Source organism: Nelumbo lutea, chromosome 2, assembly GCF_056320005.1.
Source record: "Nelumbo lutea isolate HS-2025 chromosome 2, American lotus-T2T, whole genome shotgun sequence".
Taxonomy (NCBI): Eukaryota; Viridiplantae; Streptophyta; class Magnoliopsida; order Proteales; family Nelumbonaceae; genus Nelumbo; species Nelumbo lutea.
Window position 1 is genome coordinate 50,004,597 of NC_142685.1, and position 21,189 is coordinate 50,025,785.

Genomic DNA, 21,189 nt, shown 5'->3' on the forward strand with positions numbered 1-21,189 from the left:
TTAAGTTTTTGCACCACTTGTTTGGTTGATAAATAAGACAATAACTAGGGCCTTGTCCTCCACTTGTTGTGATCCACTTGTTGGAGAGATTAACTTGGGAAGTTGAAAAAAGAAATGAGACTTCTAAAATCTATAAATAAGTTGTAGGGGTTATTCTCCCATGTGAATTGTAAGTTCCAAAAACAAATATCAATACCTGGTTTGAAAACAAATTGATTTTTAAAACAAAATAAGGAAGTTGAAAAAAGAAATGAGACTTCTAAAATCTATAAATAAGTTGTAGGGGTTATTCTCCCATGTGAATTGTAAGTTCCAAAAACAAATATCAATACCTGGTTTGAAAACAAATTGATTTTTAAAACAAAATAACAGAAAACAAGTTACTGGTTACATGTGTTTTTGTTTTTAAAATTGAAGACAAAAACGTGTTGTTGAATTTCTGGTTTAGTATAATCTGCATTCAAAATTTGTTTTTGTTAAACAAAACCAACACAGTTGGTTCAAGAATGTGTCTTTTTTTGCTGATGTGGCAATTTCAAAAACAAGTGGAAACAAAAGCATTCGTGTTGCAGAAAACCTCTTTAAAAAGCAAAATTTTAGGACAGTTGTCCTATGAAATATTCAAAACAAATTTTTAAGACAATTGTTAGAATATTTCTCGGGTGCTTATTGATGATTGTCCTCACAAAGCTGTGCCTACTGCTGGAGTCTGTTTTTTTTATTTATTTCGCTGATGTAGGTTCTACTCCGAAGAAAAAACAATTTACAAAGAGAAAGTTTGTACCATTTTCTTTGAACATCTGATACTCGAATACAAAATTAGAATGTTTGTTTTGCTGGATGTGTTAACTGCCCTAAGAGTAGGGGTGGCAAATGGGTGGTTTTTGTCCCCCATTTGCCACGTTAGGGTCACACAAGTCACAACCCACTTTGACCCTGACCCACCCCAACCCATGCCTCATTTGACCCTTTAATTCAATTATAACTTTTTTTTTACATTTTTTATACTCTTAATTACATAAAAACATACAATTATATATTTCAATTATAAAAAAAATAAAAAAAAAACATTTTTTCAAAATAAAGATAAAAATGCAAAAACACATTAAAAGGCAAAAAATATATTCCTTGTAAAAAATCAGAAATTGTAGAAAAAATAGAAAATAAAGAAAAATAAAAAAATTAAATAACATCAAATAAAAATTGTTAAAAACATAAAAAATTAAACAAAATACAAAAAAGATTGCAGGAAAATGCCAAATTATAAGTGATTATTAAATCATTTACTGATTTTAATTTGTCGATTAATCTATAATTAACAGAAAATTATATTTTATATCATCACCATCTAAGCCTTATCCGAATTATACACACATAGAGCCTGATACAAACCTAACTTTTGGCACATTGAATATCCTAATGAAATCAAGTCATGAATATTTATTATTACAAGATGTTGTTTTATAAAATATGCAACCTTTGAAGAAGCTAACAGCAGGGGTGCTCACAGTTCGGTGTACCTGATTTTGAAACCAAACCGGTATAACCGGTTTTCGAAAAACCAGTAATTGAAATTGATCAATTAACCAGATGATCAGTTCGGTTTGTCAGTTTTTTGGTTTTTTAAGATTTACAATATATACTATAAAGAATATATAAATATATTATAAAAAACTAGAAATATATACAATACTATATTTTAAATAATAAATAATATATTATATATTATATATTATAAATATATATTTATATAATATATATTTATTAATTTATAATATATAAAATATATATTGAATATATGTATATCAATCGATTTTGTTAACTATCGGTTTTCTATATTGGTTAACCAAAACCGAGCTGATACCTTTGATTTTTTAAAAATACTGAACCAAAATCGAACCAACCAGTTTGATTGACCAAATTTTCGATTTCGTCAATTTTTCGATTTTTCTTGCTCACCCTAGCTAATAGGGCTATTAGAACCTTGCATGATCAGTATACTTTGCGTGGGGTGAGTGAGTTGTATTGCTATGATGTGCCTTAGCAATTTCCAAACTAGAATTCTATTGTTTGATCTATTTATGTTTTACATTTCAAGGGATTGGGTCCTATGCAAGTCAGATATGTTGATGCCTGATGGTGAATGGAAGCTACTTGCATTATGAATAATGATTGCAGTTCCTAGAGGACCATGCTAATTAGAAGAATTGTGCATGAACATTATTTTTATAATAGAAGAAATTAGTTAATTTTATAATCATATATATTATTTTTTTTCATTTTTTACTCTCCCAATTATTCTGTATTTCTCGCCCGTGCTTAGCAGGGAAGCCCCTCGCTAGTAGCAAACATTATAATGAGTTGTGAGCATAAGCGGGTGTACATATGTATATATGAAAAATAAAAAATAATATAAGGAGAGGGTTACAAAGTACAAACCCTACACGAGAGGCTGAGACATAGAGGGATGGGAATTCAAACCTGAAAGAATTGAACACAAACAAGCAGAAAGTCAGTCGGTCAGTCACTTCTAAAAATGAGCGAAAGGCGCCAATGTATATATTTACAGCATGGACCATACATAATTAACTTAGGTTTGTCTAATGGAACCCAAATCCAACTTATTCCTGGACCTCGAGTAAATGTGGAGGTGACATGCACCATTTAATAGGGGTGAGAAAAATCAAATCGAAAAATTGGTTAATCAAATTGATCGGTTTAATTTTAATTAACTAATATAAAAAATTGGCAGTTAATCGAATCGATATATATATATTTATATTATAAAAATTAAAAACCAAAAAACTGAATCAGTCAACTGATTAACTGTCTGACTTTGGTTCAGTTTCAGTTACCAGTTTTCTAAAAACTGGTAGTACTTATTCAGTTCCAAAAAAAGACTCACACCGATCTGTGAGCAGCCCTGCCATTGAAGACTAAAGCAATAAGGATGGTTGTTACTTGTTTTCCTGACGGCCTGTACGAAATCACTACTCTGAAAAATTATTTAAACGCATCAATACCAAACACCCATTTAATTTGGGGGCATTGATATTGCGGTGAAGTTCATGCATCTTAATTCAAGTTTCAAGTCGAGGAGAAACTCATAAAAATCCTTGTCTCCTGTGATAACGCAGGACTCAACTAATGTTGATTTCGTTTCAGTAGAGGCACAAAAAAAATGGGGGGATGGATATCAACAAAATGGCTATAAACAGCCAAAAAGAGATGTGGTCGACATAGCTAGTGACAGCTTTGGCATATATTTAAAACTTAATGAAATGTATCTAATGCTACGTTTTTTCCGTAAAATACCAAATTCTATATATAACTGACTATAAATCCTCCGCCAAAATCATTTCATTGAGATCTTTCACATTAAATAATGAAGGGGAACAATGGAACAAGTGGAATACAACAAAACTTACAATTTGACACAAGTATTATGGTTTATGGCTTTCTTTCTTTTCCTTTTGTTAAGAAAATGCCAAAATTTAGGTAATTACCCAGTCCACCAGTCCACATTGTCAAAGCAGGCATTTGAAACAACCATTGGAAAATCTTATTATCATCATCAAATCCTTGTCTGGTTATTTCAATTATATAGGATCAGTCCTAAATCATTTTAAATCTGTCCCTCTCTCTTCTAGCCCCCTCATTTTAAATCATTTTAAACCTGTTATTAGTCTGATGAAATCATCTCAATCTATTTTCTTCCATTTTATCATCTATATATTTTTTTTGAATATCATCTATTAGAGCTATCACATAAAACTCAGGATGCATCCATTTTGTCCACCTTGCTCTAATTTTATGAATGACATCCTCCTCATCCTCTCCTTTGTTATGAATTATTAAACCAGTAATGGGAGAGATCACATTGGTCTCGAATCCTAAATGTACTTTGGTTTGCTCTTCTATTATATTAAATTTGCATTGCATATATTCCGCTTTAATCTCACTTACTTTAAAACCTCTTGTTTACAATGCAATTGCCCATAAAAGACCATGGAGGTTGATAGATAAAAGACCTGTCTCATCAAATCCCTTTAACAATCAAGTCCATTGATCATGGTGCTTTTCTCAGCAGCAACCAGAAAATGTGCAGCAACGAGTCAAGATGCTGAACCATGGAGATAGCAGCAACCATTGTCATATAAGAATGGTGGTATATGATATTTCCATATAAAAGACCTGCCTCGTTAAATTCCTTCAACAATGGCCTTGATTGATCATGTGTTGTTGCAATAACAGCAACCATTGTCATATAACAATGGTGTTATATGCACTTCCATATTTTGTTGTTGCAAGAGCAATACAAGCATTATGGTTGCACAAGTGACATGATGCTTCTCACAGAACTGGAAAGGTTAAACAGATTTAGAGCCTATGCATCACCACAATTAGGGTATTGTACTGATTGTAGCCTTTGTCCATTTTTTATTTAGGGGTACCATACCTCCACAGACCACGGCATTAACATTGCTCCTGTGCAGCCCAAATGTTAATTATGAAATCCTTTTAAATCACTGAAATAGAAGGAAAAAGGGGGGGGGACTTATCACAAGTGCTCTTATAGATGCAACCTAGCAAACTCAGTCTTTGACAGAAATGAGGGAAAGGGGCATAAACTGAGGCTTAAATACCCCACATCTTTATACTCTAGTAATTGATCACATATCAGCTAAGCTGAAAGGCTTGTCTTCAATCATAAATTTGGAGAAGGCATTTAAATCTGAAGGGTATAAAGGATGTATGGAATTATCTATGCAAAAAGGGGTGAAATGCCAACTGTTTGCAGAGCTCCACATGGCTCGAATTGGACAAACATATTGGTACAATAATGATGTGAAAGAATCTCAAAACTATCAATCAATGATAGTTCATAGCATATCCTTTTCTGCATTAACAGATAATCTAAAGAAAAGGTCATCACCGAATTGTTGGTCAAGCTATCTGGAGTACTGGAAGGGATAAACCGGATACAGTCCTAACCTTTGACCTTTTTTTGAACAAAGTTACTGTTCTCAGGCTTAAACTCACATTCTCACGCCTGTCAGCCCAAGATTTTACCATTACACCAAGCAATGACCCCTAATTAACTGATCATCTTCACCCTGCAAAATAAAGGTTAGGAAAATGAAAAAGGAGAATAAAAAGTTTTTTAAAAATAACTTGATCGGGCGGAAGGGAATGTAACAAAATTTTGGTGAATTGATATGACAACTTAAATTGATTATACATTAATATGGTAGTGGCCAACAAAGTCTTACCCACATACCAAGTCAGAATATGCGGTCAATCTGTGCCATCTATATTCTTGAAGAGAACAATATGGATGCCTCTAGTGGAATGAAAAGCTATTTTTCACCAAGAATGGTTCCCATCACTCTCAACGTGACCATTCATAATGGAAGGTCAGAAAGCCTAAGCTAAGAATGCTTGACTCTCAAAGTGAGTCATGAGGATATCACATCCATCACAGTTGAGACAAGTTCTGAACTGTAAGTGCTTTGCCTTTTTTATTCTGATAAGGGAAAAATAAGTTTCAATGTTTCATTGTCAGGTTACTGAAGTTGGTTTATGTACGCACTTTACCATAGGTGTTTCTCCCATGAATAGATGAAAATCCTGGAACACCTGTTTGGCAAAGCAATGGAACAAAATATTCCTTTCTTTGGGAGGGGTGATCAAGATGGAAGAAAAGTAAAATCAGACAAGCAACTACATAAAGAATTCGTATAAGAAACATTCATTGATCACCATCAGCAAGTTGTATAACTTAAAAACAGCAATAACAAGTATTAATATACAAAAAATATATGTAGGATTGTCCAAAACTCTCAATATACAATTAGAAAGACAGTAGAGTCTACCTACAAATCTTGGCAGTTATGACATTGGTGAAGTCTCACCCTTCTGTCGAGTTTCTCTCATCAAACCATCGTGGAGGATCAAATCCTGACCCACCTGATAATCAATACACAGTTCTTTTTAATAGCTGCTAAAAAATTACTAGCAATGAACAGAAAGCAGAATCAGAGCATTGCCATAATTTGAATCAGGTCAGGCCAAATGCATAAATAAAGGCAAGATTAGAAACAAAAAATGGTAAATTTTATGAAACCACCTCCAAGTCTAAATACTCTAGTGCTGAACAATAAGGAAGGAGGGATTACCAAGGGGGTTGCAACGACAGAGACGCCAAGCTGTCAAGATTGTTCCCTTTATAACTCCATATCTCTTGTATGCTTCCATGGAGTACTCACTGCAAGTGGGCACGTATCGACAACTATTGGGTAATAGTGGCGAGATCTCCCCTGCTTGAAAACCAAGTTTGGGTTTCAGACCCGCTATACTTTCACTGTTAGTAAAATTTACTAGGAATATAAGGATAGGATCATATGGAGAACCGGGAATGCTATTACAAGAAATGCCCAAGAATAAAATAGAACTTTTCGAATAGATAGAAATGGGAAACATTTCTTTCTCTCTTTTTTCATTCGGCTCAGTTTGGAAGGAGTACAAATACAAATATGTAGAGTGCAAAACCTTGTATTTTGTACGTATTTGCACTATACATATTTGTATTTGTACTCTTTCCAAACTCAGCCTTCATAATATAATTTCCAAATAGAAGTTTCAACAACTTACTCTTGTAGAACTTCAGCATGACCAATGCAGCTTTAACCCCTAAATCCTTCACATCATCGTCTGAGAGAAGGAAGAGATGAGATGATAAGGAATATAAAGGAAAGTGTACGGGTGAGTGGGTTGGCTTTACCTTCTACTATCTTCTCATCTGAATCTTCCCCTAATCCATTGGAAACAGTGAGCAATCGACCTCGTTGGGGACTCTACAGATGGGTGATAGGAAAACCAAAGAGGGGGCAAATTTGAAATGAGATTATAGCATCTCTTTCGATGTATAAATACATAACTGAAAAATCTGAAGAGTTCCATGGAATAGGGAAATCACCGCTTGAAGATGATATAGAGTTCTGCGAGAAGATAAACAGCTTGTCCTCTGTTTTCGAGTGGCTAATGCCTGAGGTTTGGTGGAATCAAACAAACAAGGATTTTGAAGCGAATATGTTGGTAAGGAAATGACGTTGAATATTCGATGGCAGTTGCAGAGCAGCGACGAGGCCGAGACTGGCCCCTGTGAAACAACAACCGCCATGTCCAAAAATACTCCTGGTTGCCCTCCGGACTCCAAAGTAGCGGGGAATTGACTACCTGCTTTTCTCAAATGTTAGGGCACCGTTGCGGGCTGCAAGTTATCAGTGTCTCTGAAGCCCAAAAAAGAAAAAAATTTATCAGTGTCTCATCCCTTCTCGTCTCGACCCCTCTTGGCTCTCGAGTCTGTCTCCCATAAGGGGAACGCGTGTCAAAATAGAAAACAGTAAAAACAGTCCACTTCTGTGGATACGTGGATTCACGGGGCGAATTCGACTTCAGTCTAGGCACCCTCTGTCAGGACACCGTTCGCGCATTTGGAGGTACTCCAAATCGTGTAAACGGTTGAAGCATGCGAATATACTTCACGCCGTTACTTAACCAAATTGTTCTATTCTCCTCTCCTCTCACTTGAGTGTCGCAAACGAGACATGCATTCTCTTCTTCCTTTCTCTCTTCCCTCCACTCGGTGGCGACTTAATTACCGCCGGTGACAAATAACCATCACCGGTGGTAATAGTTGTTAAGTCGCTGCCGGGTGGATGACTATCATCATCCGACTGAGAGTGCCTGGACTGAAGCCGAACTCGTTTCTATAACCCATTTTCACCTATCCACTTTTTAGTTTTCACTACACGCTTGTTTCTGCAATATCTCTCCTCTCTCTACCAATTTTACTACTTTAGTAAGAGAATAGAGAGAGATTAAAAAAAAAAAAGAAACATGTAAGCTGTTTCAGTAGATGGTTATAGAAGATGAAGCTTTAAAGTTAGAATTAGTAGAATCTAATCTTGGGTGTTCTCCTTGCGTAAAGTTGCAAAGTTGCAGATTACATTCCTGGAACTCATTTTTGAAGTCCTGTTTATAGTTGTTACCCAGAAGCAAGAAAGGATTTTTTTTTTTTTTTTTTGTATGGGTCTTGCAGAAGAAGAGCATCTGAAGGAGTTTGATATCACAGAAGCTTTTTTTGGACGGAGTATTTGGCATTTGGATCTTATGATTTATCTAAGCAGCACTCAGGTGGTTTAAATTCTAGTCCTTCACTGCTGTTCAAACATGGAATTTCCTTGTCTTTGTTTTTAGTGGTTTTTCTTTCAACATCAGAAAACAGAGAACAAGAAGAGGAGTTTCAAAAGTCAGGACAGAAGTGGTAGATTCTTATTTGGGTTGCAATGTTGGTCGGAGTTTCAGATAATTGTTGCAGCTTTCAGGTTTTGTTTAAATAATTGGTTGGATTTATTGGCGAAAAATTCCTGGAGTTTGATGACAGGTTTCTCATCTGGGTTTTGAAGATGGACACCTGGAAAGCAGGTTTTCTTCTCCAAGTTATAATGTTGCTGATGGCCATTGTAGATTCATGGTTGCAGGTATTTGGTCTGGGCTCCATGTCCTCAATCGCTGTGTCCTATGGTGAGAATGGTCCCGTTTTATGTGGTTTGAAGTCAGATGGGTCTCATCTTGTGACCCGGTATGGAGCAGATTCAGCTGTAATTAACGGAATTCTTTCTCGATTTTCGATCCTAGCCTAACCGCCGGTGATGGATTTGTATGTGGACTTCTAATGGAGTCCAACCAGCTCTACTGTTGTGGGAGTAGCATTTACATCGAAATGGGTGTCCCACAATCGATGATTGAGGAAACTGCTTATTCACCGCCGCCGGTGATGATTATTTATCGCCGGCGGTAATGATTGTTAAATCGCTGCCGGGTGAATGGGGAGAGAGAGTGGGGGAGAAGAGAATGAGTGCCTCGTCTGCGACACTCAAGTGAGAGGAGAGGAGAATAGAACGATTTGATTAACTAACGCTAACGGCGTGAATCATCTTCGTATACTTCAACCGTTTACACGGTGCATCCTCCAAATACGCGAACAATGCCCTGACTGAGGATGTCTGGACTGAAGCCGAACTCTCACGGAATGCGTGAGCGTGAACCCACTATTGAGAGACGACGTTAATGTTAACGGGCCTTTTGCCGTTACCTGAAGTATCCGGTTAAACCACACATAAAAAGACAAAAAAAAAAAAAAAAAGCATGATCAAAATCCCTTAATTCAACGAACAAAATTACAAATAGAGACGCTCGAAGATGTATTTTTTTTTTTTGTAAGCAGACACTCGAAGATGTTAAGTTCGAGAGCTTGATACATATTGACCCCAAAAGAAAATTGATACGTGGCATACATATGTTGTATATGTTTACAACATACATATGTTGTATATGTTTACATATGTTGTATATGTTTACAATGATCAGTTGATCATCAATGGCATACATATGTTGTATATGTTTACACCTTTTGTACTTTTTGGTTTGAAGGAAAAGGTAAGAAAAAGAAGGGAAAGACGGGATAACTAATAGGTTTATAAAGGTTTCCTACCTTTTTTTACCTTTCCTTTCCTTTTCCTACATTTTCCTTCAAACCAAATGATGAAGGAAGATTTGGCCCGACTTCGTAATCACTCAATACGTGGCAAAGGTAATAACTCGGTACAACAGCACGCTTGAGGCACGAGCTTCGAAAGGAGAAACCAGCGGTCTGAATTCCCTATAAGGAGCTCGAACTCTCTACAAGGAGCCTGAGCTCTCCCTTAGACCCCGAGCCTTACAAACACAAAAGGGTAACAACCCGAATTGACCTGCCCCATGGCAGTTCGGGACACACCTCCGATTTCAAGACCACCCCGCTCACCACTCCAGCACTTCGCCTCTAGGACACCGAACTAAACAACCATACCATGCCTGACACCGAGAAAGTCCGTATCCAGGGGCGGCACACCTGACTGACTTGGGATCTAACGCTTGACAGCCGCACTTCAACGGCCACCTACCACTGCCACCTGCCATCGCCATCTCTAGTTATAGAGACAACTCCAACAAAGAGAGCAGTGGCGGTTCTGCCCCAGTAGAGGCGATGACACCCGAACTGGCAAGAGCATAGAGATAATCGTACCCGACCTGATAGAAGCTTAGGAGTGAGTGCACGAAGTGGTTATAAAAAACTCCCTACCCCCCAAGAACAAGGTATGTGAACTTTGCGCCATCTGGTTTTATCTTGCCTTTGAAAGAAGACTAACTTGAGCTTTGGAGCAATCTCACCGGGTTCCTCCCCAGAGATTCCTCATCTTCTCCGTTTCAGGCTCCCTGCTGCTCCAATTAGAGGCAAGGTCGTTGACAACTAGGACCGACCGAATTGCGCACCATCAATTGGCGCCATCTGTGGGAAACGCTTCTGAAAGCTTCCCTGTAAAACTCTCATAACCACCTTTTTTCCAAAAAACCCCAACACTCATGGCTTCTTCCAGCAACGCCGGGCATGGCACGGAGATGAATACCACCGGGGAACAACTTCAAGTCCTCGTGATATGCATCAAACAGTTCACCATCCCCCTTCTGGTGGACGGGATCCCCAGCTTGAATGTGCCACGAACAGTGGCGCCCGTAAACCTTCCCTCCATGAATGTCCCCTTTCCACTCCCTATCGAAACAACCTTTATTGAACCAACTACTGTCCCCCTGGCGACTAGCTAGGGCCAATTTGACGACCTGATGCAGTGCATGTGGGCAATGCAAGCCCAAATGCAGCAGTTCCAGCAGCATCAACTCCAGCAGCACCAAGTATTGCACCACCTCTCTCAATATGACTATTAGCAACAGTTCCCCCAACTGCCTATGAACCAACCGCAGCTTCCACCTCGACACCCTGCTCCAAAGCCAGTTAAGGCTTCCCCTTAGGGTGGATGCCATCATCGAGGAGAAGCCTCCCAACTTCAAAATCCCCCTAACAACCAGGCCTCATCCCCAGGGTGAAGGGAAAGAAAAGTCACCATCGCCTCGCAGCTCGTAGGCGGGTCGGGAACCTCGCCCGCAAAGTTAGCACCTCGGCGCTCCAAGCCTGAGTTCCCGCTCACAGAGAACCGATTCAGTGCCCTAGCAGCGGACTATCAACATTCCGGGCCCATCGAGCTTGGCAACACAGATTCCAGCAGCGCCAGTACCAAGCCCACTCAGCAACGAAGGCGTCGGTGAAGTCGCCGAATTGCCGCCCGTGTCCTGCCCAAGCTCAGAGGTAAAGAAGAGACAAGCTCGGACGAGGTAAAAACTGCCCCTATTCTCTCAGCTCCTTCCCCCCTCTCATCAAAACTCCTTACACTCCCCATGCCCAAAGACTTCAAACTCCCCCCTTTAGACAAGTATAATGGGTCCTTCGACCCCAGTGGTCATGTCGATGCCTTCCAATCCCAAATGCACCTGGCAAGGGCTAGTGAGTCGTGCACGTGCATGGCCTTCACCACCACTTTCAAGGGGGTGGCCCGCACCTGGTACAGGAACTTGGCCTCCAAGTCAATAAGAAGCTGGATCCAGTTCGTGTAGGTCTTCAACTGCACACTTCATTACTAGCAAGTGGTTCAGAGGGAAGGAGAGTCCATCCGGGGCTACATCAAGTGGTTCAATGATGCGTGTTTGTAGATACCGCAGCTGGACCCCGCGGTACAGCTCGCGGCGGCCAAGAGAGGAGTAACACACAAGGAATTCAAATAGCACATGGTAGCCAGCCAGCCCGCGACCGTGGCCGAATTCCTTAAGCTCGCGGATAAGTTCATGAGAATAGAGGAAGAGATCAACCAAAGGACCGAAGGTGGAGTCAAGAAAAGGAAAAGAGAAGATGAGCCCTCCAACCCAGGTGACAAAAAAAACCCGGCCTGAGAGGTGAAGCCAAGCCAGCCGTCCCAAGCTCCCTTAGCAACTCGGACGAACTACACACCCTTAAACATGAGGCGGACTTAGATCTTGATAACGATCAAAGATGCCCCATACGTAAAATGGCCACCTCGCCTAAAGGGGAACCCAAATGAGAGAAATAAAAATTTGTACTGTAGTTTCCATAGAGATCACGGTCATAGTACCGAACAGTGTAATAATCTCCGGGACGAGTTAGAGAGACTCATCCGTCGCGGGTACTTGAGAAATTTTGTACAGCATAATAATAATAATAATAATAATAATAATAATAATAATAATAATAATAATAAGACAAGCCGGCAAGGGGAGCACAGTAAGGATGCTCCTGAATCCAGCAGCAGGCCAGCCAAACCATCGCAAAGACAGCCTCCAAAAGAGAGGCCAGTTCGGGGAACCATCCACGTAATAGTGGGAGGTTCGGTGGTAGTAGGTTGTACTTCGGCGGCGGCCCGGACGTCAGTTCGTAAAGCAGCCCGAGAAGAACAGAACCCTCCAAAGAGGCCGAAGACGGAAGAATCAATCTTCTTCACGGAAGATGACGCGTGAGGTGTCCACTACCCCCATGATGATGCGCTTGTCATAAAACTAAGGATCAGCGACTTCGAAGTCAGGCGCGTACTTGTGGATTCAAATAGCTCGGCAGACATCCTCTTCAAGTTGGCATTTGACTAGCTTCGGTTGCAGAGAAGCAAGTTGAAGCCCGTGAACACTCCTCTAGTGGGCTTCAGCGAAGAGGAAGTCAGGCCCCTTGGGAAGGTAACAATACATGTGGAAGTCGACACATTGCCTTGTGCAGTGAGACTCAACCACAATTTCCTGGTGGTCGCGACCCCCTCCCCATACGATGCCATAATAGGGCGGCCAATTACGCATGTCCTATGGGCAGTGGTCTCCACCTACTATTTGGTAATGAAGTTCCCTACAGACTTCGGTGTGGGGGTAGCGCGGGGTGACCAGCTTGAGTCCCGCAAGTGTTATGTTGCCGCCCTGAAGGGAAAAAACCAAGGCGGCCGACGACCTCGAGCTAGAGCGGCCTACGGAGTAGGGCGAGGAACGAGCTTCGCCCATAGAGAAAACGGTCGCAATCCCGACTTCGGCTACGGACCGAGCTCGAATGCTACAGATCGGTGCTTCCATCAATGAGCCTCTACAAACTGAACTGGTGAGTTTTTTACTTCAAAATTTAGATATTTTTGCATGGTCCACGACCGATATACCCGGTATTGATCCTAGCCTTATAACTCACAAACTTAATACTGACCCTATAGTCAGACCCATTAGACAGAAGAAACGCAACTTAGCCCCAAAGCACTAGAGGGTGATTGACGAGGAGGTTGAAAAGCTCTTCGCAGCGGACTTCATAAGGGAAGTTCATTACCCGAGCTGGGTAGCCAACCCAGTGCTGGTGAAAAAGGCAAACGACAAGTGGCGCATGTGCGTCGACTACATTGACCTGAACCGAGCTTGCCCAAAAGACTGCTTCCCCCTCCCCAAAATTGACCGCCTAGTGGACACGACCTCGGGACATGAGCTGCTAAGCTTCTTGGACGCCTACTCAGGTTACAACCAAATCAGGATGGACCAGTTCGATGAGGAAAAAACCAGCTTCATTACCGAGTTCGGCCTATACTGCTATAAGGTCATGCCCTTCGGACTGAAGAATGCTAGGGCGACCTTCCAAACACTTGTGAATAAGCTGTTCCAGCCCTTAATTGGCACGAAAATAGAATGTTATGTAGATGACATGGTTGTCAAGACGCGGCTTTCACAAGAATTAATACAAGACTTAGATTCTGTCTTCCAAATTCTGCGTCAATTTAGCATGAAACTGAACCCAAACAAATGTGTCTTCGGTGTCACCTCGGGTAATTTCCTAGGGTACATTGTCAATCGGCACGGTATTGAGGCCAACCCAGACAAGATAAAGGCCATCCTAGATATGAGACCACCCCCAAAAGTAAAAGAGGTTCAGAGGCTAAACGGCCGCATAGCCGCTCTGAGCTGCTTCATGTCCAAATCGGCAAACCGTTGTCTGCCTTTCTTTAAGGCAATCAAAGGCAAAGGGTTTGAATGGACCCGAGACTGCCAGCTCGCATTCGACGAGTTAAAAAGCTACCTCGCTAGTGTGCCAGTCTTAGCCAGGCCCGAGGGGGGCGAGGTCTTAGAACTATATCTCTTGGCAAGCGACGAGGTGGTCAGTTAGGTACTAGTAAAAGAAGTAGATCGGGTCCAGTGGTCCATCTATTATGTTAGTAAAATTTTGTAGGGAGCAACTCGGAAACTCCACCCATATTTCCAGGCCCACATTGTCATTGTCTTGACTGACAAACCTCTGAGGCAAGTCTTACTTAAGCCCGAGGTCTCCGGTCGGCTGACGAAGTGGGCCATCGAGCTCAACGAGTACGACCTCCAGTATAAGCCACAAACTGCTATTAAGGCCCAAGCCTTAGCAGATTTTATCATCAAGTGCACGTTCAGCCTTGAAGTCCTTAGGCCGGTTGAGCCCGAGATCTCTAGTTCGGGTGAGACCGAAGCTCCCAAGCCAATAGAGTTTGAACCCCGTGAAGTAGCAGCCAATGTGGCATCTCTCTTGGTTAGGCCAAATGTGAACTGGGTTGAGGAGCCCCTGATCCTTCACGTAGATGGCTCCTCAAACCAGCAGGGCAACGGGGCTGGAATAGTGTTGCGCGGTTCAGATGCACGAAATTGGAATACGCACTACACTTTGAGTTCGTGGCATCCAATAATGAGGCGGAGTACGAGGCACGGGCTGAACCTAGCGCAAAAGGTAAAAGCAAAACACATAGTTATCTGCAGCGATTCCCAACTCGTGGTCAACTAGGTTACGGGCGAATATGAAGCACGCGAGCTCACTTTGATCGCATACTTGGCGAAAGTAAAGGAGGCTCTACTCAACTTCCAATCACACTTCATCAAGCAAATCCCGAGGTCAGAGAACACTGAGGTCGACGCCCTGTCCCGGTTAGCCATCACGAGTCACAACACCATGAGAACCGTGTACATAGAGGACTTACCTCGACCTAGCATTCTCGGTGGGGCAGATGAGGTCACTCCCGTCCTTGAAGCAGGGTCGAGCTGGATCGACCCACTCGCGAGCTTCTTGCTAGATGGAACCCTCCCTACGGACCGCAATGCAGCCAGGAGGGTGCAGCGCCAGACAGCCAAATACGTCATAATAGACGAACGGCTGTACTGACGGTCCTACACGCTCCCCTACCTGCATTGCTTGTGACCTACCGAAGCCGAGTTCGTACTCCATGACACTCATGAAGGTTTGTGCGGCGAACACTTGGGGAGCAGAGCCCACATCCAAAAGGCACTTCGGCAAGGGTGCTACTGGCCAACGATGAAGGCAAAGGCCGTCGAACTCGTTATAAAATGTGACAAATGTCAAAAACATGCCAATATCCATCATCAGCCTGCCGCCAACTTCAAGTACCTCACCAGTCCATGGTCCTTTGCGCAATGGGGCATCGACCTCCTGGGGCCATTCCTACCAGCAACAGGTGGGAGGAAGTTCCTAGTGGTAGCGGTAGATTATTTCACAAAGTGAATAGAAGGTGAACCTCTAGCAACAGTTACAGCCCAAAACGTGCAGAACTTCTTTTGGAAGAACATAGTATGCCGCTTTGGGTTACCTCGGGTACTAATCTCCGACAATGCTAAGCAGTTCGAGGATATCAAGTTTCAGGAATGGTGGCAAGATATGGGAATCTGACAGAACTTCACATCGATCTTACACCCGCAGGCAAACGGTCAGACAGAAGTAATGAACAGAGCTATCCTCTGCGGACTGAAAGCACGACTAGACCAAGCTAAAGGGTTGTGGGTGGACGAGCTACCAAGTGTTCTATGGGATCACTGAACCACGAAAAAACTGCTATAGGAGAAACCCCCTTTAACCTCACCTACGACACTGAAGCGATAATCACGACGGAGCTCGAAATACCTACACTGCGACTAGAAGCATACGACGATCAAACAAGCGGAGATGAGTTACGCACCAACCTTGACCTACTAGACGAGGTAAGAGACCTCGCGTACATCCAGACCACAGCTTACCAGCAAAAGGTAGCTCGGTACTACAATGCCAGATTAAAAAAGTGAAACTTCTGCGTCAGCGACCTAGTTCTCCGTAAGATCATGGCACCCGAGCCCGGTGTGGGCAAACTTGGACCGAATTGGGAAGGGCCCTATCGAGTAAAGAGAGCGCTCAGGGGGGCATACGAGCTCGAAACTTTAGAGGGAAAACAAGTACCCCGAGCTTGGAGTGTCGTTAATTTGAGACGATACTAGCTATAGATCACCAAGCGAAGTGGATTAAGTCACTACCAGAGCCAAGGGGCTAGGATGCTGAAGTAACAAGGACCTCGGCATGGACGAACAAAGGAAAAAGATGCAAACTAAAAGCTTAGGCAAAGCACCAACAACGAACTAATAGGGGCATCGACATATGGTAAGTTCGGCAATACGACCAGTTCGGAGGAAAGAGCGACCAACACTTAATCCAAAGAAAATCATTTCATTGCAAAATACTTTGTGTACATTTCAAAAAAAAAACATTTCACAGGCCCAGAGCTACTTCTTCATCATCAGAGGGCACTTCAACGATACCCGAAGGTCCTGCCTCGCCCTCGAAATCTGGCTCACCATCAGTGGCATTGGCCAACTCCTAGTAATGCGCGAAGTGGATATGGCACTAATATTGAGCACGGGGTACGTATTCTGAATCATCCATCGGCTTAGGTTAAAGCCCCTTCTGTACAAGTCCACCATCAGGTCATCAAAGCGCGACGAGGTGATGTATTCATTGACGACCTTCTTCTTGGCATCTTCAATGCCTTGAGAAAAAGATATGTGTCCTCTCCCTAATATCCTCCTGAAGGTATTCAACCTGATGTTGCAAATCCAGCCTCAGGTCCGCCATGTACTTCACTACAACTCCCATGGCCTCAGCATCTCTCTGAGACCTCGCCTGCCTGGCCTGTGCAGTGCGAGAAGTCGCCTCGATAGCATGGAAAGCCTCTTTAGCAGCTCGTGCCTGCCTCGAGATCCTTTCCACTTGGGCCACCAAGGCATGAATAGAAGAATTCACCTACCAAAAGGAAAGAACAAATGATCAAAAGAACGACAACAAGAAAGATAGAAGCAAGGAGTCTGACAAGAAATCTAACTTACCACCATGGCATGAGTGGTAGCACGACAAACTACCTGGTTCAAAGGAAGCTCAGTCCATGCCACGACCTCCTCAGGATAGATGGCCTCCCTACTCTTCTGAAGAGCGTGGTTCGGAGACAACACGCTCCTAAATTCTCCTTGGGCTCCCGAGCCTAAGGGCCCAGCTCGCGTATAAGCAGGCTCAAAGTAGGCGGGAGCCCTCGTGTAAGTAGCCTCGGCATAAGGGGCCCCTGCCGCCTCATGTACTAAAAGGGCCATCTCGGGCTCCCTGGGCGGATCCACTGATGGGTAGTCTGGTACCTCGGGCTCCGCTTCTCGGGGTAGCTCGGCACGAGTTCGTTTGGCGACTCGCTTCCTCCTCTTCATGCCGTGAAACAGGTGGCCACCACGAGTCCTCTCTGAGCCCATCACACCTGCAAAAGGAGCTCGGCCTCAGAAAAAAATGAAAAGAACGGAGCGAAACCAAAAACCTCTGAGTAAGGAACCTACCCAAACTTAGACCGGCCACAATGAGCTTGGCCTCCGTTAGATAATGATGGCATTTTAGCCCAAGTCGTGTCCATTGCTGGAGGCCCTTCACCGTCTCCTTATTAAGCGTAACACCGGCGTTAAGGGCAGCCATCCCCCACTCAGTTTGGAACGATCACCTCAATGCACTTTGCACCCCGAAGTAGTCCCGTTTCCATGCCGTGACCTTGTTGGGAAGTTCGTGTAGAAGCTTAAAACCCGGGTAAGGAGACAGGTAATACGCCTGCCTACACCCGGGAAAGGGACCTGCTTGCTTCTTAAGCATTAAAATGGAGGAGATCATCTCTAGGTCTAAAGGCAAGACCTGTTCGCAAAATAGGGAGATTGTCCCCACCAAGTTACGAATAGAGTTCGAGTGAAGTTGGCCGACTGTAACACCGAAGTGGTTCATTACCTCGACAATGAGGGGGTGGAAAGGAAGGCGCAACCCAGTAACGAGCTGCTCCCAGAATATCACGATCTCATCAGGATTGTGCTTCCAAGGGAAATTGCTCGAGGGTATGAAGTAGGTATACTCCCTAGGCAAGTTGAACTGGGTAATAAGGGAGTGAAGCCCTTCAAGCGTCATGGTCGAAGGCCCAAACTTGTCCAACGTCTGACCTCGACGAGAGGAGGACGCCAAACTACCCGATGCGGCTCGGCCTACGGGTTCAAACTCTTCCTCGAGTTCTACCTCAGGTTCACTAGGACTGTCGAGGGATGCAACTCGGTTCGTAGAACCTGCATACGACTCCCTTGAAGAATTGTCTGAGCTATCCGAGCTAGACATTGGAAGGAGAATAAGGATTATAAGAAAGTACTCACCCGAAAAAAAGCAAACGAACTACGAGAATGTGAACGCGTGTTAGAAGCTTGGATGCGAGCTGAAACTGGGACGCGAGCTCAAGAAGCAAAGTGCAGGATAGTGACAGCGACTGGGATCCCCCACTATTTATATCCACAATAACCGAGAATCAACGGCTCATATCAAAGACAATCCAATGGCCCACGGTTGCATTGACCACACATCTCCTGAGACTGAGACATGATTGGCCGCACGTCTTTCTGAAACTGAAAAAGCGCCAGCGTGCGTCTCCTCACATTAAAGGTAGCAACAACGCGTTTTTTCAAATTTTGAAAAGACGCCCCCTGTCACGTCTCCCAACAGCATGCTGTTTGAATTTTGAAATAAACGCACGCCGTCACGTCTGTCAGCATTCATAGACAGATTGGTGCATTTCCCATCTTTTTGGCGCTCAAGAAACCTAGAAAAATCTTGACGAACGCGCACTTCGCGCTATCAGTCAAACAATTTGAAGTACGAGACAAATCCACCTGCCACCTCGTGAACTCCCCACGCCAGGGCAAGTTCCTTAGCGCGAGGAGTGGGGGGCAATTGATGAAGAAAGATTTGGCCTGACCTCGTAATCACTCAACACGTGGCAAAGGCAATAGCTCGACACAACAGCACGCCCGAGGCACGAGCTCTGAAAGGAGGAACCAGTGGTCCGAATTCCCTACAAGGAGCCCGAACTCCCCGCAAGGAGCCCGAGCTCTCCCTTATACCCCGAGCCTTACAAACACAAAGGGTAACAACCCGAATTGGTCTGCCCCATGGCAGTTCAGGACACACCTCCGATTTCAAGACCACCTCGCTCACCACTCTAGCACTTCGCCTCCAGGACGCCGAACTAAACAACCGTACCATGCCTGACATCGAGAAAATCCGTATCCAGGGGCAACGCATCTGACTGACTTGGGATTTGACGCTTGACAGCCACACTTCAACGACCACTTGCCACCGCCACCTGCCACTGCCATCTCCATTTACAGAGACGGCTCCGACAAAGAGAGCAGTGGCGGTTCTGCCCCAGTAGAGGCGATGACACCCGAACTGGCAGGAGCGCAGAGATAATCGTACCCGACCTGACAGAAGCTTAGGAGTGAGCGCGCGAAGTGGTTATAAAAGGCTCCCTACCCCCCAAGAACAAGGTATGTGAACTTTACGCCATATGGTCCTATCTTGCATTTGAAAGAAGACTAACTTGAGCTTTGGAGCAATCTCACTGGGTTCCTCCCCAGAGATTCCTCATCTTCTCCATTTCAGGCTCCCTGCTGCTCTAGTCAAAGGCAAGGTTATTGACAGCTAGGACCGGCCGGATTGCACACCATCACCAAATATCACCAACTCATCCACACAATCCAGATCGGGATAACAACGACTATTGTTGTTGCTTTTTTTCGTCTGTGAACCCATTGCTGAGACAATCTTCGTTAAAGTAATCTATTGAACCAAATGATGATTGTGGGGTTGAAGGTGAGAGAACAAACTGTTGCTGCTCCTCGAAGTTGGCTGAGTCGGGGATGAAGCAACGGAGTGACAGAAAACGCAACAGTGGTTAAAATTAGCATCAATAAGACGGAAATTGGGTATTTTTCGTGGCACAGAGGTGAGGTAACAGTGGGAGAGGGGGACGTCTGAGTTTCGACGGAATGAGGAGACAACACACGCAGCTGACGAGATGTATGAGCGAAGAAACAAACCTTTCTTTTATAGCTCTTACCATCTTTACAGGCTTTAGTCCTGTAACTAGCCGGGTGAAGCCAACACTAAAAGACCCCATGAGCGAATTCACAAGTCACAGGCATCGCCACAACGGCACCCACCGCGATGGAAATCCGTGCAGACATTACCGGAGTAATGAAAACGGCAGGGGTCCCTGTGTCGTGCCTTCTCGCCGAGGTGAGCAAAGGGGCAATCAGTGTAGTCATGCCGTCATGGCTTCGACTACGCATGTGGTGTGCTCACGGAACGGGATCTGCTGTTTTCTGTACCGGATACTTTAGTTAATGGGGAGGGAGTGTTAGAACTGAGGGATTTTGATTAGGAATGGCAACCGGGCGGGTTTGGGGCGGGGCACCCCTCCCCGTCCCCGCCCCAAAGTTAAGATATTTTATTCCGTTCTTGCCCCATTCTTGGTGGCGATCGGGGCATACACTCCCATCAGGGGCGGGTAATCTCAAAATTTTCTCGCTTTAAGATAATTTCTTAAAAATTATTTATTTGTGGATAATTTATACATATAATATAAGAATTTTAGTATATTTTACGAATTAAATTATAATGCTTTGAAAATATTTAAAAACTGGAATTACGAGATTTTAAAATTTTAAGAATTTAGGAAAATTTTATAAACATTTTAAATATTAATATTAAATTTAGAGATATTTTATTAATTTTATTTTTGAATTCGAGTGGGAGAATTATATACAACACTCATCCCTGCCCTGTTGATAATTCGGGGAACAAATATTTTCCTGTCACTGTTTAGGGTAGGGGAAAACCTACTCTATTCGGAATGGGTGGGGCCTCAGTTTAAAAAAAAAAAATTATCATCCCTAGTTTTTGATCAGCTTTTTTGTTTTCTACCGGACACTTCAGTTAATGGCCAAAGGCCCATTAACAACCGGACACTTCAGTTAATGGCCAAAGGCCCATTAACGTTCTCAGGTTTTTGCTCGGACGACCTTAAATCCACGGATTCACAAAACGCGGACTCC

The 21,189-nt window shown here is 43.4% G+C and overlaps 1 protein-coding gene across 3 annotated transcripts; it reads right to left on the minus strand.

Annotated features, from left to right (window-relative positions):
- Window positions 1–4,728: 4,728 nt before the first annotated feature.
- On the minus strand, window positions 4,729–7,374 carry LOC148870568 (membrane protein insertion efficiency factor). 3 transcript variants are annotated; one of them, XM_088967571.1, is made up of 6 exons: window positions 6,980–7,374; window positions 6,785–6,857; window positions 6,655–6,714; window positions 6,180–6,320; window positions 5,877–5,970; window positions 4,729–5,117 (listed from the first exon to the last, which is right to left on the minus strand). In XM_088967571.1, the coding sequence occupies exons 1-5, from the start codon at window positions 7,181–7,183 to the stop codon at window positions 5,912–5,914; spliced, it is 537 nt and encodes a 178-aa protein (XP_088823697.1). In that variant the 5' UTR covers window positions 7,184–7,374; the 3' UTR covers window positions 4,729–5,117; window positions 5,877–5,911. The 3 variants fall into 3 exon arrangements, with proteins under 3 accessions (XP_088823697.1, XP_088823696.1, XP_088823695.1); XM_088967570.1 differs by having other exon boundaries at window positions 6,180–6,323; window positions 6,980–7,333; XM_088967569.1 differs by having other exon boundaries at window positions 6,180–6,353; window positions 6,980–7,333.
- Between the last annotated feature and the right edge of the window lie 13,815 nt (window positions 7,375–21,189).